At 32.9% G+C, this 20,706-nt stretch overlaps 1 protein-coding gene across 1 annotated transcript in view; it reads right to left on the bottom strand.

Annotated features, from left to right (window-relative positions):
- The window catches only part of LOC113392003 (sex peptide receptor), a 185,188-nt gene that overhangs the window by 19,410 nt on the left and 145,072 nt on the right, over positions 1–20,706 (bottom strand). The window contains exons 2-3 of the mRNA XM_026628196.2: positions 20,031–20,390; positions 13,483–13,720 (exon numbers count right to left, since the gene is read on the bottom strand). Coding sequence (XP_026483981.1) covers positions 13,483–13,720; positions 20,031–20,290 — 498 coding nt within the window. The 5' untranslated portion in view covers positions 20,291–20,390. The remainder of the gene's footprint in view (positions 1–13,482; positions 13,721–20,030; positions 20,391–20,706) is intronic.

Below are 20,706 nucleotides of genomic sequence, written 5' to 3'. Positions count from 1 at the left end.
CTAGACTATTATTATTAGATATTATTACGTAGTTAATATAATATATATTTTCTTTTATATTTCAATAAAAACAATCTATACCAATATTATTAATTCGAAAGTAATAACCGTGTAACTGTGTGACCGTCGGTTACGCTTTAATGTTATTTATAAAAAAATTTGATACCTAAAACCTACGACCACCCCACGCGGCCAAAACCGCGGGTGAAAAATGGTAAAAATAAGTAAATTATGATTATTTTAATTATTGCAAATTACTATATATATATTTATCATTATTCCAAAAGCTAAAGTTAACTTAAAATCTAAAAACAATTTCCGTTCTTAAGCAATAACAATAGAAATCATAATAAATTTAGAAAATGGCATTTTTACAATGCAAAACGTAGTTCTTAAAAACTTCAACAAAACAACTTCTCATATAAGAACGTGAACTGCTCGGAATATTGCTTCGTTATGCTAAACAGAAGTGATGGAGTTCGTACATTCTCGCCGAGACCTTGAAGACGTTTTCATTTTTATAAAATTGAGAACAGAACGTACGTGCTTCTACGCGACAGTGTCGCTTGGACAATTTGCCCAGAGACAAAGAAATTGTATTTATAGAACAATACAACATAAAACACGGCTGTTATTTTTATTTTCAAATGAAACAGGTAACAGTAACAATATTGATATTGTATATTATTATTTGTCTATTGGCTTTGATATAAAGATAAAATTTGAAAATATATATGTAAACTAGCTGTCCAATGTTTTTTTTATTATTAAAAAAATAAATAATAAATAAATATTGGACAACATCACATACATTACTCTGATCCCAATGTAAGTAGCTAAAGCACTTGTGTTATGGAAATCAGAAGTAACGACGGTACCACAAACATCCAGACCCAAGACAACATAGAAAACTAATGAACTTTTTCTACATCGACTCGGCCGGGAATCGAACCCGGGACCTCGGAGTGGCGTACCCATGAAAACCGGTGTACACACTACTCGACCACGGAGGTCGTCTTACAAAAATACCCATTGAAACCGAATGCATCGCCAATTATCCCCAATCTAAATCATCCAAGGTAGATGACGTGGCACAGAGAGTGGAGACCTATAAGACAGCGGGATAAATTTTGCTGCAGATGATGATGAAGTATTAAAAAAAAAAGTAACGGCATTTAATATGCAATATCTCTAAGAAGAGCTGCTCCAACGTGGGTTGTTTACATACGTGGCAGAATTTCATCCAATATATGCAGATTTTCTCATGTTTTAAGGGTTCCGCGTACATCTAAAAGGACCCTTATAAAATACTTCGTCGTTAATCTGTCCGTTTTTCTGACTGTCAATACCCTTTTTCTCAGGAACATGTTTATATATAAACTGACTGAGATTAATACTAAATACTCGGGTCATTTGGAGCTATGAAAAAATTGTACCTCTTAGTTTACGTAATATAAAGATATGTCTATTTATGTCTATTTCGTATATATTTTTAAAGGGAATCAAAACGTATAGGGTACTCCCCGTCGATCTAGAATCATGAAATTTTGCAAGAAGCAATATCTTGTAGCACAAGTATAGTAATCATATCAATCTCTGTTTGTCTATCTGTCTGGTAAATCTTTCAGTATTGTATAGTAGTACGGAACCCTCAGTCGAACGCGAGTCCGACACGCACTTGCCTGGTTTTTCTTCACCTCCAAACACGAAATGGATTATAAACACAAATTAAGCACATGACAATTCGGTGGCGCTACCTTGGAATCTGCAATCATCGGTTATACGCGTGTCTATATCTCTAGAATTAATAAAAATAAATCTCTCATTAGAATTACTTTGTTTTGTTATTAATAGATGGCGTTAGTAGGTCTTTAAATCGGGCTAAAATTGTCTAAATTTATTATTTTAAGTAAATCATCGTTCAAAATTTGAATTGAAATTCCTGGAACAAATAGTTCGTTTCAATCGTTCTCTAACAGCATACATATATTGTAAATCAATATACCAACATACAGTATAATTTATAATTACAGAATAAAAGCCGACACAAACTTATGGTTAGTGTTTTCAAGGCCCCTAGACATTAACTCTTTAACTATACCTAACCGACAATGCGCCTCCTAACTACTAAAGTCGAAGCCCGAAGCCTTGTGTCTGTTATAATACTGGCTCACCTTTCACCTTTCATAAAATTAAAATTAAAACTTCTCTATTCAATACTAGCGACCAACCTCTAATAAAGAGACTGATATTATTTAAAATTTTATTAATACCTTATATCAAAATATAACTTAGCTCAGGAATAATGTAACTTTTCTAGAATTGGATTGGAGATACAAAAAAAATTTACCTTTTTATAATATTAGTATACTTTACTTACTTTTTTGCAATGATGATGTTTACCAAACAAACAAATTTATGTTAGGTATATATGTTTAACGAGACGGTTATCAAACATTTTGTTTACAATACATTACCTTTAGACTGAAGTTTTGCTCTCTACATTGATAATAATTTCCTGCAGGTCTACGATAGATCTGATCGATAAAATTATAGATCGTTAAAAAATAATGATTTTTAAGTCGGCAGCATATATACACAAAATTCATGCAATCTAGATATTTCGATATTAAATCCATAAAATTCAATGACATGACAGTTCAACGGGCGGCCATGTTTGACGTTTACGGGTGCGTTCAGACAATCAGCGTGTCTTCCAAATAATAACTTCGTGCAGGGGTACGGTAGACTCGATGGAAACTTATCCACAGTAAATTATAGATCAACGTTTATGAAAAAGTTATATGTTGTATGAAAAGTAAAGGATAAACCGTATTTGTTTAGTTTTATTTATTATATGTATTTTAATAATAATAATTTTCTGTTATGACGTCCTTCAAACTCTCATTTAGAGTCTTAGACGTATTACAAATAGGGCGATTTGAGCCGATCAGTTAGAAAACGAGATTCAAGAATAGACTTGACCGCTATTGATTGATGACGGTAGAATCTTGACACTCGAGTACAAAATGTGCGATAAAACATTTTTAACGAAATAAATTCGACAATAAGTCTTATCTTTATAGCGATAAGGACGTTATTTTATTGAAAGGGAAAAGATCGCGTTTCTGAAATTCGGAAAAATGTCCATTGTTAAGGAAAAGTCTCCGTTTTTTTTATTAGGTCCTGAAGTGTTTGACATAAGTCTATTTGAATTTTGTGTACTAACTGTTTGATATTCTGTTATGATATTTTATTTTTACTGTTGTATTAAATAGTAACGTGTAATTTATTCACTTGGTTTATTAGTTATATATATATATAATTAGTAAGTGGTAACAGTCTGTGAATTTCCCACTGCTGGGCTAAAGCTTCCTCTACCCTTGAGAAGGAATACGGGTTGATGAATATACATGTGCCAGGATTTCGTCGAAATTAGATACATGCAGCACGAGATGAATTATAAACACAAATTAAGCACATGAAAATTCAGTGATGCCTATGTTTGAACCTGCAATCATCGGTTAAGATGCACGCATTCTAACTACTGGGCCATATTGACCATATGTATATATATATATAGTTCAACACGTTCGACTATTATTAATAATTAAATATGTGAAAATCTCGCTTATGATGAAATTTGTCGTAAATATTTAATGATATTTTTGGAATGTAATTGGTTGGTTTGGAAAGGAAAAATGTTTCGTTTTCATTATTTTATTATTACCAAATAATGTCCAGACAATGTTTCCAACAGATAATTACAATAAACAAAGAATCTTCAAGATCAGCAAAGACAATTTCTTAATATTTAATAAGACATCTTCATATATTTTCCAAAGTACCTAACAGAAACTTCCACTTGGTTTTAATTTTAGGATCATTTTTATATGCCATTAAATTTAGTATCGCTCTTGTATATTCTAGAGTAACTTTTGCAGGATATTTCTTTGAAATATAATTTTTTGGCAGAGGTCAGAAAATATTTTTTTTATGCTATGTGTTGGGAATTTGCAAATGCGATGGTCTTCGCTGCCTATAGACAACGCCACCAACCTTGGGAACTAAGATGTTAAGTTAGTGCTTTGTGCCTCTAATTATACTGGCTTACCCTTCAAAACGTAAAATAACAATACTAATGAATGAGTGATGGTACAGCCAGCTGGGCTTGCACAAAGCCCATAAAAGCACTAATCACTTTTTAAGTGTTTAATTTGTGTTCATAGTTCATCTCTGGTATTGAAGGGAAACACTGCGTGGAAACTTGAAAATAATGAGTATTTAATCCAAATTAGGGCAGTGTGGAGGAATAAGCTCCGCGACTTCTCCTGCAAAATACAGGGTGCCTTAGGTCAGTTGTGGGGAATTTACAGACTGTTTTATTTAATTTTTTTTTTGGCCGGCATTAAAAGCTTGGAGACTTTGAAGACGCATTCAAAACAATATTTTTAATCAGAAGCGTGCTTGCTAACACAGGCTTGTATACCATTTTTAACTGAATTCAATTATTTGGTTATAGACAATGGAATTCAACTTGAATCAATTAAAATTGAAAGCTGTCTAACATTTATTTAATAAATTTTTGTCGCTTAAAATTTAAAGTTCGACTAAAATTGTTTCATAAGATTCCATACACGATATGATACATTTGTTTTTATATGTGTGTGTGAATAAAACTTGCATACAATCTTAATTCATTTATTCAAAACATTTCACATTCAGCGAATGTATTACGCAGATAAACAACTTTAATCAACAAAGTGACGGAAAATATGCTGAGATGACAAAAAAATATATATCAGATGTCTGGAAACGGGAATGAAAACTTGTTAGCCCAATTGAGTTTAAGTAGTCTCTTGTTTTAGCAAATGCTTCGTAAAATTTAAGAGAAAACGTATACGAAATTGCTTTTTTTATGTAAGGCACTATTCTCTGGCAATGCGAAATGATCCAGAGGAACTGGAAGGATTTATACAATGGGCGCCGGTTCAAATCTGACAAGATTCGAAGTTTTAGGGCGTTTTGTTCTAGATCGTCTGGGTAGGCGCTACCCACTCATTATATATTTTACCGCCAAGCAGAAACATATAGTATTATTAGTATATAAGCCAGTGTAATTTTAGGCACAAGGGACGTAATACACATCAATTAGTTTCCATGGTTGGTGGCGCATTGGCGATGTAAGGAATGGTTAAAATTTCTTAAAGCGCCATTGTCTATGGACAGTGGTAAGTACTTACCATTAGATGGATTACATAAAAAAGTATAAAATATTTTAGTTTTAAAATAACCCATTTTTACTAAATGCATATGTATGTATACACGGTACATATACCAAAATAACACATTTTACAATTTTTGTCTGGCTGTCTGTCTGTTTGTTCCGGCTAATCTCTGGAACGGCTGAACCTATTTCGACGGGAATTTCACTGGCAGATAGCAGATGTAATAAGGAGTAACTTAGGCTACTTTTATTTTAGAATTATATATAGAATAAAAATAAAATCACGCTACAATATCCAAATAACTTAAATTCAAACAACGCGCACGAAATCGCGGGCACAGCTAGTTAATAATAAATTTATCATTTGTTGTTATAAATAATCTATTTTGTTCTCACAGTTATTATTTTAATGTATTCATTTTAATCCGTCGCAAATTATTAATCTATTAGTTATTTAAAGACACGTCTTTTGCTAGCATCGTATATCATTTACTAAATTAGGAAACTTGATTGACATATCTAACATTATGTACTCAGTCAATTTGTTTTATCCGAACTCTTTGTTTCTTAAATGATAATTAAAAAAAGTTTCGTCAGGAATTTATTTTATGTTCAATAGTAAAGAACATTACTCCTGTATTGAAATAAATTGAGACGAGCACAAACCAATCACAATAACTACGGAGATGATGTTACAACTCCGAGGGTGAACACGAGACGTACAATCACGGTAATTTGATGCTTGAGATCAGGCGCAGAATCAACCGCTTCAAGTTGCTTTCCGAGCCACGGTTACGTTAATACGTTATCTACCTATATTAACCTGATATTATTTCACTACATAGTATAAAACAAAGTCACGAACGAAATGAAGGCAGTTCATTTATTACCAATTGTACGAATATAAAACCATCGAAAAGACAAAATGATACCAAAATATTCCTCCAAAGGAGCCTTCAGCCGACCGTGTTTTTTAATACCGACATATATCTCGAAGGAAATTGCTATTTTAAGTGCAACCGGCTGTTCCATCAAAGTGACGATCGAAAATATACCTTATCCTGTTCACTTAGAGTATATTATACATTTGCATATAAGAATCTTGTGACTCAGTAACATGGGTAGATACGATTGTTATGACATAGAAAGAATATATTAAGATTACAATATATTGATTCAGAATAAGCAGTATTCTTTATTTGAATTGATTAATCGAATCAGTATACCTTATGTTTCTTATCTGAGGTATTCTGTAAGAGGAAACTCATCATTCACCGCAGAACACGTGAAATGTCAGTGATGAGAGCGATATTACTTAATATTTAGTACAGTTATAGGATACATGAATCAAAATGTCAAATCAACGTTAGTCGGGAGTCAAAATTTCACGAGTGAGATTCGAAGTGAAATCATAAAGAATCGCACTTCGGATTTTCTATTTGTACATATTTTTATATACATTAAACTGAGACTGAAGTTACGGCTTTTATTCCTGAAAAAACCTTGCGCAGGTATGATTTTGTAAATCAAGACAATTGTTGATCAGAAGGCGAGTTTAAATTGCGCATATTGTATATTATCTGAGAGTGTAGCTTAGACTGGCGGTAGTCGGTAGATGTACTAAAGGTACAATTCACAGTTAAAACATTTCAGTGTTTAGATTTATGGATAAGCGAGACAAAAGTGTTACCAAGTGTTTACGCTGAAATATTATCAGGGGATGAAATCGTGATACAAGGGATGTGGAAAATGGAAGGTGGTAAGCTTTACTGTTTACAACTATGATTTTATTAGATAGTTCCACATTTTTTTTTTTTTTTTTCGAATTGTTAAATGCTGTTGGCCCTAATGGCTGTAGAGAGAATTCGGAAAAAAAAAATGTGGAACGATCTTATAAAAACATAGTTCGTTCCTAATTTGTTATCGAACACTATATATAGTTAGAAGTGAAAATCTAGATAGCGCGATTCAGGAACGTGACATTTTCGATCAGCGCCATCTAATAACGCTACAGATATTGAAACTGTTTTCATCCTACAAAAATGAGCTGGCCAGACTAATTATAATTTTGGATCTCGAGACTCTCTACTGGATGTTTTCAATTAACATATATTTACAGTTGCTTCACAATACAACAATATTAAATATATTTACAGTAATGGTACTTATGTTAAAAATTTTGAAGCTCATGTCGAAAACAAATTGATAAATAAGGCATTATGCACAATACAAGATTATTCCTGTTAAAAAAAGCGTAGTATTTGTTGATTTATAGGCAAGAAAACAACTTAGTTTCTTGCCGGTTCTTCTCGGCAGTAAAGCGCGGATAGCTTTACATTTATTTAACAATGTAAAAATTACGATTAAAAAGTGCTTCTATGAGCCTATTTGATTAACGAATATTTTGATTTAGTTTTTTTTTTTTATACTAATTAATTATACACTAACAATTGGCAATATCTTTGAAATTTAAGACGATAATAATGACGTACAACGCCAATCAAACTGCCAGTAAGGATTATTATCCTTCCATTCATTTGTCTTCTGGAAATGACAGTGAAATAATCTCGAAAGACAATTTGTTGTTCCACTAGAGTTTCGAAGGATTTCCTCAAATCAAGTCTGAAATCCATTAGTAATATTCCATAGTTTATTTACAGAATTCGTAGTTTCTTTTATTTTGTGTCTTTAAATTGCCACTTGTATTACGTTTTAGTTCTAATATTATAAACGGAAATGAGAGTTCTTTTGTTACGCTTTCGCGACTTAAACTCAAACGATCATCAGATCATTTTGTTTGTACGCTGTTCGGAAAATAGCAAAGGATATATAGTACCTAATATTGGTCACACGCGGACGAAGCCGCTGGCGGAAGCTATTATAAAAATATATATTATGAGAGCCCAATATTTTTATATTGATTTTATTATTTAGTAAATTATTATGAATAGCAATAGTATTTTTTTTAACTTATTTGATTGTGTTGAGAGTCGAATAATAATGTCCCAATTCGGACCTACAAGATACCCTGAAAATCAAGCTATCAAAGATCAAGCTAACTTGAACAAGGTATAAAAGCCATAAATTTTTGATATAAGAAATAGCCAGGAGGCGATTGTTTTGTTTATCTAAAAGTAATGATTAGTTTGTTATTTACTCGTCTTTTTATCAATTCTTGATAGAAAGTTTATTGCGATTCTGTGATAACTCTCAATGAAACATGGCTCATGTGTCGTTAAATGAAAATTGAATAGCTCGGGTATACGTAATCGAATACAGACCAATTTCAGGTTTTACGATTAAATAAAATTATCCAGCATAGTATCAATGACCTTTTACACGACGGGACGATCGATGACTTTTACACATTAGGAATGAAATGATCGCCTCATGCCATTTCAAATCAAAAATTGTTATTAATCTTGTTGTTAAACATAATTTACTAGGTGATAGGGTTTTGTGCAAGCCCGTCTGGTTAGGCACCATCAGATATTCTGCCGCCCAGTTATACTTGGTGTTATTATGCTTCGGTTAGAAGGGTGAGTGAGCCAGTAACTACAGACACAAGGGACATAACATCTTAGTTCCCGAGGTTGATGGCGCATTGGCGGAGTAAGGGATGGTTAACATTTCTAAGAGCGCCAATGTCTATGGACAGTGGTGACCATTTTACATCAGATGTCACATTAGCTGGTCTGCCTAGTTATTACATAAAAAATATATAACGATTGGGGAAAGAAAATCGTTTCTTTCACTAATTCGTCAGTTCTGCAATATAAGACGTTACAAGTTGATGCTCGTTCCTTGAGTTAAACGTATGTACTGTCATGTAATGTCATTTAAGTATTGAGTACATTTTCGTATGTAACGTTATTGAATAAAAATAATTTGATTTACTTAGGTAATTGGCGTTAGTCGCAATACCATCTGGGTAGGTCTATACACTCATCATAATATATTCTACCAGCAAACAGCAATTCTTAGTATTTTCGTATTTCAGTTTTAAGGGACATAATATCTCTGTACAAGGTTAGTGGCACATAGGCTAAATAGTCTAAGGTATGATTAAAATTTCTTACTGTGTCGTACTAAATATCGGTGGTGCTAAAATCAGGTAACCAACGTATCCGCCTACCTATTTTACAAAAAAAAAACTCTTTGAATTTTCTCAGTTAACAAGCAAGCAGCTCATAAAAATATCATGAACATTTATAGATTCCAGTTGTGTTCCAGACATCACACATCAACAGACGACGTCAGTCGTGCTGTTGTGCATTTCACCGAGAAGATTGGTATCTTTTGTTTGATGTTCTGTTTTATTGCTAGAGGTTTTAGAAGTCAATATAATGTTTATTTTTCTATACAGTTTCAAAGTTATGGTTTCTTGAAGACCAAGGGAGTTAATTACTTCCTTTATTCCTTAATAAGGCATTTGTTTTATCTTAATGGATTATGTTTTAATTTTGTTATTTATCAAGGAATTCTCAATTATTTTCAGGAAGACAGGTTTTCTAACGTGAAAACTAAACAATATACTCTAAGTAATTTGTACATTCACTAGTTGAGGATCTGAATTACGATTTAACGATAAAACGGGGCTAGTATTCTCAGCAACATTCAACGCGTTCATGGTTTTCTACAATAGTTATTAGAGTTCTTAATGTAAATTATTTATAATTCTTTTAAAAATATAATAAAAATTTCGGTCATATTTCTCTTCGTCTGAATCCAAAAATAATCCTCTACGTGATCGACCATACAATATTCTTAATTTTTTCATCATAATCATATGTATAACTACTCTCCTTAGATTTTAGTTGTTAATTAACCTTAAAATCGAAACCGGATACAATTAATTGACAGATTGTTGACGATATATATATAATATATATCTAAGTCGCAGATTCAAAAGGATAGATATCATTCCGCAGACATTTTTAACTTTGCCGTTTCATAAATTCAAATCATTTGTAAAAAATACATTGGTGAAGAAGGCACATTATTCGATACAAGATAGATGATAAAAAAACGTGGAGTTATTGCTTGTTGACTTCCAGGCAGGATATATAGCGTACATTTATAATTGTATTTAGCTAACATAACATTTAGATGTTGAAAAAGAGTAACTACTGAGTCTATTGCCGATTCTTCTCGGTAGAATCTACATTCCGAACCGGTGGTAGCTTTACTTAATATAGTTTGTTAAATGACGATTCAAAAGTGCTTGTAAAAGCCTACTTGAATAAAGTATATTTTGGTTTGATTTGATTTATCTAAATGATCACTATTGTCGTGCGACATGTTGATTTTACTAATTCAGTCATGACGCACGTCTGAAGCTGACGCTGTCCCAAGAGCGAGAGACCAAGTGCCTCACTCAACAAAGAAACACACACTGACATATACATCATTAAATCTTTTTAGTTCCATCAGATGTCTGTGTAACAAAGTAGGTATAAAAAACATAAACATAACATAATCAGCCTGTAAATTTGCTGGGCTAAGGCCTCCTCTCCCGTTGAGGAGAAGGTATGGAGCATATTCCACCACGCTGCTCCAATGCGGGTTGGTGGAATACACATGTGGCAGAATTTCGTTGAAATTAGACACATGCAGGTTTCCTCACGATGTTTTCCTTCAACGCCGAGCACGAGATGAATTATAAACAAATTAAGCACATGTAAATTCAGTGGTGCCTGCCTGGGTTTGAACCCGAAATCATCGGTTAAGATGCACGCGTTCTAACCACTGGGCCAACTCGGCTCTTTATTAATCTTCTTCTATATTTTTAAAATTGACGTCTCCAAACTGTCAATCTATAAAACTTTGAATGCTGTTGGTACTGTAGAGGAAAATTTAATGTTATATGTATTTAAGTGGAATAGTCTGGTATTATAAACGGGGATGTTTGTAGTGTAACTATTGAGTTTATTACTTCGTCTGCTATTGTAGTAATTTTTAATTTACTAGAACGTATGACGTGATGTCTTTGAAATAAACATGCATGGTTGCTATGGTAACCGGCAAGTTACGCAGTACACGGCTTCTTTTTTCAATTTATCAATATACTAGCTGAATCTGCGGCGTTACCCGCTTGACATTTGTATAACTTCATCTATAGCACACGTTAACTTATATTTTACACCCTTGAGAGCTGAATTAAAAAAGTAGCCCATATCGATCTCCGGGACTAAAACTATCTCCTCATACTATCTTTCATCTGAATCGGTTCAGGATTTTAAGCAGTCGCATTTATAAAAATGAAAAAAAAAAACTATTATGACAAATGTAATTTCCAGCAGTACTATAAAAATCACTCACATTGACACATTCATAATTTAAATTTGTAATAATTAACAATGTAAAACAAGAACAGGTGTGAAGTTGTCTACGAGTATTTCGAGCGATTTAATTGGCGGTTAAGCGAGCAACTTCATCTTGTAGTTTACACGTCACCCTGTGCGCGCATCATGTAACTTCAAGAATATATAAATTTATTACTTACTTCATAAACATTTATAGATATTATTTTATTAATATTTTCAAATTTATTATAATTTTAAAACACAAAAATGATTTACGAAACGTAAAGGCGTTCCTTTTCTAGAAATAAATATTCCCGCATATTTCTGCCAGATTCCTGAACGATACTGGCACGTGAAAATAAGAGAACATTTCTAAAAAGAAACGAACACTGCTTCCATAACGTCGGAGTCAGTCATTCGTGATTTTAAATGCAAAGAGTTCCGGATGCAAATGTGTGGCTTTAATTTTAGAATATTTATACATTGAGCAAAATATGGGGTGGAGGTAAAAGGGAACTGAAGATGAATATTATGTTAAGACAGCAGGTGTTCCTGTAGAATACGTAACGTTTTATTCAGGTAAAAATTTGTAACGCTACGTAAGGTATCCTGCCTCAGACTGTTGATATTGTTACCATGCCGTTCCTTCCATCGTTTGATCTCATCTTTCGATTGCACTATCACCAAATACAAGATTTTTTTTTCATTTCATTTTTTGCTAGGATACAAAAATACAATAGATAGAATATATATTGGACAACATCACATACATCACTCTGATCCCAATGTAAGTAGCTAAAGCACTTGTGTTATGGAAAATCAGTAGTAACGACGGTATTATATACACCCAGACCCAAGACAACGTAGAAAACTAATGAACTTTTTCCACATCGACTCGGCCGGGAATCGAACCCGGGACCTCGGAGCGGCGTACCCATGAAAACCGGTGTACACACTAATCGACCACGGCGGTCGTCAAAAAAATTTAAGTAACATAAAACAAATCAAGTTTTTACCAATATCTAACACAAATAAGAAGCAGGAAGACAAAGGAGACAATAGTAGTTAAAATCAGAATTTAAACAATCAATTACTAAATCAAAAACCAATTAATAATAGTGATTAAATATTAAAAACATAAAAAACAACGATTACACAAACAAATCAACATTAATTGATTTTACAAATTAAATAATGTTACTCTTAAACACTTTATATACATAAATAGCGCACCATAGACCTACAATGACAGATAATAAATCCACCATCATAATTTCAAGGGCTGTTGTATCTGGCTGGTGTTGCCATATCATTCTACTCGGTATAAATAATTCCTTTTGGTTCGGGTATGTATCAGTGCAAACTATGATCAAATATTACTATTTTTATAGGCGAATTTCAAATATTACTATTTTTTTATTTACCTGTTATGTAAACTATTATTAATTAAACTATGGATTTTTTTTGTGTATTGGCTGACTTACATACAATTATTTTTTATATTGGTAATATCATTTTTTTAGGGTTCCGTTCTGCTATATGAAAAAAGAAAACCTTATATAAGATCACTTTTGTCTATTTGTCCATCTGTTTGACTGTCCGTCTGCCTGTCCGTCAAGACTCTGTTTCTTAAGAACGCGTAGGGGTATAAAGTTCAAATTAATATCAAATATTGAGGTATGCAATCGGTTAGAACTGTGAAAAAAATCAAACTTCTAAGTCTAACTATCCTATAGGGTGCTTTCTTGCCGAAAAACGTAAATTAGTCGTTACACCAATGCATCAATCAGTATTGTGTGGTACGGAAACCTCAGTGCTCGACTCCGACTCGCACAACTTTCTCGGTTTCTCTAATATATTTTTGGTGGTAACATGTGACTGCACCAATGAAACTTCTAGGTGGTTCTACAGAGATGCAAGGATTAGTCCATTAAATTTTAGCTAACTTACCTCATTCATGTAATGCCACGCTTGACACGCTCGCACTGGACTGAGGGGCTTGTAATGGTTCCCGAAGGTGTACATATAGAAGAGCCATGGCGCTGGGAACAGCATGGTGAACATATCGCAGAGGGCCATCGCCATCAGTACAACGTTCGTGGGGGTCCGCATGTGGCGACGGGAGAGCACCACCACGATAAGGGTGTTGGCAACCGTGGTAGTGGCGAGGAGGAACGGAGCGATGTAGCTGTGAAATAAAATTATTATTAATATGATATATTTTGATAAGCTTGGTTATATCAATCTAAATTAAAATTCACGGGTGTAAAAATCGCCTAGCTATACAAAAAATTTATTTATTTATTTAAATTGAGTTGGTAACTGGGGAATGGTTAGCACCGCCCATTAACGTTGTCACTTTAAGAAATATTGAGCATCCCTTACATCACAAATTCGCCTCTAATTTTGGGAACTATGATGTTATGTCCCTTGTGCCTGTAGTAACACTGGCTCACTCACTCTCCAAATGGAAACACATCAATACTAAGTATTGCTTCTTTGCGGAAGAATATGTCAGTGATTAGTACCTATCTAGACGGTCTTGTATAAAGCCCCATGTGCTGTTTAATTGGTAATCATTGTGTGGTTACTCGTATGAATCGGTCTCTTTAGGTATACGAGTACGTTATTCATATATCCGAAAATATAAATCTAAATTTTGCAAGCATCGGTACTTTGTGTATGTATTCGGATATTCTATTTTTGAATACGTTTTTTTCATACGATATTTTCCCAACTTTTATGCAACCGGAGTTTATGGAAGTTTATTTTTTATACACTGGTAACTCTACGCGCACACTGACATTCTTGTATGAGTTCGCCAACGACGCACACGCTGACGCCTTAATTTGCCTTCTATTGTTTGTTCTACGTGCGCTGTTTATTTTATTCTATGGCTGCGTGTGTATTTGTTTCATTTTACTTTTTATTGCATACCTACTTATATCCTTTTGTATGGAATGCAGCAACGATGAATTTACCTTTTAAAATCAGTGTAAGACTTTGCATATGCTCGTCTGAGGTTCACGCTTCCCTTGATAGTAGGGTCTTGTGTACGCCCGTCTGGATTGGTATCATCTATTGTCACCAATAGCAATACTTATTATTATTGTATTCTGAATTAACGGGTGAGTGAGCCAGTGTAATCTTAGTGCTCAAGGTTGGTGGCGCATAGACTATGTAAGGAATGTTTAATATTTCTTACAGCAACAATATTTATGGGCGGTGGTGACCACTTACCTATACTATAAAAAAACTCTATCATCAATTGTCTTTTACTTTAACCAAATAACTGCGTCTTTGTTAAAACGAGCGATTTTGTTTTAGTAATACGCTTATATTACACGTGTATATGTATATAACAATTTTTGTGAAAATTAATTGAACTGTATATAACCTTCTCCATGAAAACACATATTATTCGAGCCGGTCCTTACGAATGTTACAAAGGCGATAGTTTGTATGTATGAATGTTGGTACTCGTTCACGCAATAACTACAGAATTAATTTTAATTAAACCTTACAATAATATAGCTTATACATCGCAATAGCACACGGGTTATAATTTATAAAGGTATTGTGTGAATGCAAAGCCGCGGGCAAAAGCTGTAGTTTAGAAGTGTTGAATTTTATTTATTTCAAAGAGATATACCATTCATTTTTATAAATACAAATATTTCATAGAAAATGATGTAAGTCTACGCGACCGTAGACGCTTACGCTACGGTACGCTACGGTACGCTACGGTTGATCCGGAAAAATATTATGAATTCTTCTCTTAGAAATACAAGTACCGGTGTATTGTATAAATTTATTTTATTTGAAATAGAAAAATGTCAAAACTGGGCCGAGCAGATATTTCTCTATAAAGAATAAACCATTCAATTTTGAATTTCGAATCGTAAGAGTTTATTCAGCTAAAGCAATGTATAAAGCTGAAATCTGGGCGTAGCGTTCAATAAAAATCAAAAGCGCGTGTGAAATGTCAAAGGCTTCATTCGATTCCCTTTTATATCCTGATAATATAAAGTGAGTGAGCCGTTGACGCTCATATATGGAAATACATTTCTTCTTATATATCAATATCTAACGCACCGATATATTTAAACTTTTTGTTTAATTAACTCATTCATTAATTTTAATTTTTGCTACTGACCCAAACCAGCACTCGTGTAATTTATTAATAAAAAAAAAAATGTTATTTATATTCCATAGCACTAGGAAATAATTAAGATTGTTCTCTTCATACAAACAAACAAATTTTACCTCTTTACAATGATCATCCTATCCTGTGTATCACATGATTTAAGCTTATCGTTTAACTATTGTGTCGGTTGTTTTTAACAGGTAATCTATAATAGATTCGTTTTTAATTGTTCTTTAAGCAGCTATCATCGTAACAATTTTGATTATAATGTAAAGCATGGTCTCCTATGCATGAGTACATGGGTGTACCTAAATGTAATTAAAATTAGGCTTTGTATTCTTAATTAATTGTCAGTATGTGCAATTATTTATAATAATATCGATGATGAACCAAAATGAACCAACTTCAAATAAATTATAAATAAAATTCGACCACATAAAATAGTCCATCCGGTGTTTTTCCCTTTTTCGAACTTAAATAGAACTAAAAAATACGCATACCCTCCCAAACAAAGAAATGATTTTTAAATTGGTTCGTAAACAACAAAGTTCTGCAGAAAATATGATGATGAATATTTTTACAAGTATTGTATAATACGTATATAATATGTATGGTATTAGACGTATTGTTTGTAAGTTTTATCCACGAAAACAGTCGATTAGTTTCAAAAAATTACGCTCGTATATTGTACTCTTCGCTAAGAACTGTGAAACAAAAAAAAGTCTTGTGCCTACTAGCGGGTCTTACATGTTAATACATTAACTGCTCCACAAAAATTTAAACCGTAGAAAATTTAATATAATTCACTGTTATTGATTAGAAATTGAAAAATGGCGATTTTACCTGACTGTCAGGTAAGACAGAAATCGGTTACGATTTAACAGTCGATCGACTAAAATCGACTCACGCTAACGCGGTTTGACGTTAATGAACTTTGAACCTGACGGAATTATAATGTGTCTTTTACTATGATCATAAATTGTCGATCCGTTGTTGTAAATATATTATTATTTATTTTTCACTGCTAATAAAATAACCGATGAAAATGCATAAATCACTATTAAGCACTATTTCAGGTTTCTTCAAGATTCCCGTCACTATCAAGCATCAGAATTCAGAAAAGTCACAAAGATCTATTTAATAAGTTAGAAATCGACGTCGCTTACGATGTTTCGTACCTTAGATCCTTTATTCAAAATCTACATCAATAAATCACTAGGCCATATAAACCATATCTGTCATATCACCTTAAATAAATAAGAATACAGTTACTAAAACCTTTAAAAGAATTTTCCTTCATGAAATCTTGAGACGCAAGAAGATATTATTAATAGAAATTCAATTTGTCAATCAAAGTGTACTTATAAGGGCTGAACATGTAATAAAATTGTATGGGAAGGTTACATTTTCATACGAAAATTTACGCTGTAGGTAATTTAATTTCATATATATATATATATAAATATATAAAATACGTATGCACGTATTGTAAAGTTTTATAAGATTATGAGATCTATTCGTTCGCTAAGACGTGCTCTCCACTTTAATAAACTTAATACAATCTAATTTTTATTTTTTTGCAGTCCTCACTCTCATCGTCGTCTAACGCACACTAAGACATTGTATAAGCATGACGTCACTCAAATAGTAATGCCTATAATAATTTAACGTTAAGGGGCGCGATTTCGTGAGTGACGAAATCGATAGCAGTTATGGATCCACGATTGTCGTTTGGGAGGGGCTTGACCTGAAGATAGTCTTTAGCAATGTAAGTACAAACACGAACACTTTTTATTTTGATACAGAAGAATATACAAAAGTATTCCATAAAAGCTGATATACTTACTATTAATAGAAGAACTTTACAAGGAATAAGAATTAACTTGTAACCAATACTTTCCGTTTGCATACGGTACATAGAACGTTTTTGGGCAATGGTATAGGCATATATAATAAGATACCGGGAAATGTAACCATTTTACCATTTACAAAATTCAAAAAGTTTATTAAGACTAAATCTTATTATTAATTAAAAGAGTACTTTTAAAAAAAAATGCCTGGATTTAGGCTCAGGTGTCCTTCGCAGGACACTAATTATTGTAAAAAAACTGCATTGTAAATCTGTTTATTTGAAAAGAGCAACTATGCGAGTTTCTTGCCGTTTCTTCTCACTGGAAGCTGCTTTCCGAAACGGTGGTAGTATTTTAATAACGACGATTCAAAAACGCTTCATTGTGAAGTATACTTGAATAAAATTGATTTGATTTGATTTGCTGTAGATAGTTTAATGCTTCAAAGTTATCAGATTTAATTTAAGATTTGATATAAGAACTCAAATGCTTTTAAGGTTGTGCTTGAGGTATGGGACCTTATCTCCTTCCCTGAATCCACCACTGAATCCTACCGAGAAGAACGGATAAGAATCTAATTATTTTTTCTAACTAATAAATAAAATACCATAAAGTTAATTTATACTTTTTCATGCATCTATATAATTTTGTATTGTAACTGTATTATGTGCATACAAGATGAAAACGCGGCTTCGCTCGGGTGAAATAAATATAACAAAACAAATATGGTTTATCATTTACCTTTCATACATATATTTTTTATAAACGTTGTGATTATCAAACATCTATATTTTATATTCAGATAATGAAAACTAACAATAATCATCCTTTAGACAGCTTTCTGAACGCAACCGCAAACGTCAAACATGGCCGTCCGTCGTTTCATTGAATTTCATGGATTTAATATCGAAATATCTCGATTATAAGAATTTTGCGAATATATTATGTTATAGACTCAAAAAAAAAATTTTTTTAAAGCTCTATAATTGTGGAGATGTTTCGATCGGGTCTGTCGTAGATCTGCACGTAAGTATGAATTTATATAATATGAATTAACATCCGATTATCATTTTATTCAACTTCAAAAGTGATGGTTATTGGTCACCACTGCACACAAACATTGGCGCCGTAAGAATTATTAACAATTCCTTATATCACCGATACGATACCAACCTTGGGAACTAAGATGTCTGTAGTCACACTGACTGACTTACAGTTTCAACTTAGATCAGAGATAATTCATGTTTAACTAAACATCGGTTAACATGTTTATAAGTAGAGCCACTCTCTAGCGTTTCAGTATAGTTTAAGCGCCTTATAATTTATGCATCTTGTGTAGAGCTTCCATCTGACTAGGATTAAGAGGATTTGTCAAAGTTTGAACACTGGTTAGGTTAAGTATTAAATATATTAAGGGTTTTAAAACTTTTTAATTTTAATTTATATTTATTACTAGCTACACCCTATATAACACAGGTAAATTAAGGCTCATCATAATAAGGTCATATATATAACACGGTCGGCTCTCCTTATGTCTGACATCATCAACAAAAATTCACACAAAACCTTTAGGAACACTTAAACTTTCCTCACGAAACACTCCGTCTATTAGTAAAAACCGTATGATTAACCGTTCAGCGGTTTTTGAGTATCACGTCCGGGCAGACGTTTTTTTATGTATTAAGTAGGCAGACCGGCAAATAGGCCACCGAATGGTAAGTGGTCATCACCACCCATAGACATTGGTGCTGTTAGAAATACTAATCCTTTACTTCGCAAATGCGCCACCAACCTTGGGAACTAAAATTGTGTTATGTCTTCAAAATCATCAATCTTTATTTATTTCTTATGCGAAAATGATCTTTACGCAAACGTAATAATTTGAAGTGTCGTAATCAAATACATTCATCAAGTTGACGATTCATTGTTGTTTTTTTAATTTGTTGATGCTACATTTAAATTGTCTCGTACTATACACCAATAAACACATACACAAGTCACATTCAAGGAAGATGCACAAGACGGCCTCACTTACCATATCAGTTTATAAATAATTCTACCTAGGTATATATTTTTATATTCTGCCAGTATAACCCGGCAGATAACCTGCCTGTATATAACACATTAATCGCCATGGTTAATGAGGCTGGTGATGATTTTTTTATAGTATAGGCAGGCGGTTAAATGTTTAGTGGTCATCACTGCAAAGACGTTGGCATTGTAAGAAATCTTAATCATTCTTTCCATTTTGAACTATTCGGCCGACCTTATTCTTGAACATTTACTTATCTGACGAGACACAGAGTTCAGTTTAAATAGCCAAGTCAAAAATTCGCAATTTATCTTCAACGCAAATATTAGTTAAGCTTACGGAACAGTGCAGATAAATCTGGTTGTGAATGTGTGACGCATACATATTTAACTATGCATCACTTTGGTAGTAAGCTTACTAAGTAATAGTTATACATGTGTGTGTGAACTTATATTAGAGAGATACTCACCCATACATAGGTTCCGCATAATTTATAGGAAATTCACAAGTCACATTTAAGTACACGTGCGAATGGTTTGACGAACAATAATCTTCTGATGTGAAATTAGAATATTCTAAGCTGTCTGTTGCATTCTCATTAAAACTATAATTTAATCTTGGAACATCTATAATGTCGTTTGGAAATGTGATGTCTATTCCAGGTTTAAACGTCTTCGAGTAGTTTTGCTCTGGGCTGAAGTAATCGGTCCATTCGTTCGGCGCTGCCATTTTGTTTTGTTTAATCTGTTACCTCACGCTTGAAAGTGACATGTTGATTTTTTAATTTAGTATAATTGTCGAAGGTCACGTCATTCTTGCGTCATAGTATCTGTGGACAAAAAAATAATGCTTTAATTTGCGTGTTTCATTTTAAAATATTTTAGTTAAGATTTTTTAAATAACTTAATTACAACAATTACAAAATCGATATATTTTTGTTTAGTGGCCTAGTGGTCCTGAGGTCTTGTCACCGATGAAGAGTAAATCATTTTGATTCAGATAATATCAAGTACCACTGAGTTTTCATGTACAATATGTTTATAAATAATCGTGCCAATAAATATGGCCGCGGATCTCAAGGTCCTGGATTGAAACACCAGATCGGTCCGATAGAAAGTTATTAGGTGTTTCTATCGAAATAATTC

Source organism: Vanessa tameamea, chromosome 27 (assembly GCF_037043105.1).
Source record: "Vanessa tameamea isolate UH-Manoa-2023 chromosome 27, ilVanTame1 primary haplotype, whole genome shotgun sequence".
Taxonomy (NCBI): Eukaryota; Metazoa; Arthropoda; class Insecta; order Lepidoptera; family Nymphalidae; genus Vanessa; species Vanessa tameamea.
This window is presented reverse-complemented; position numbering and strand designations above follow the sequence as displayed.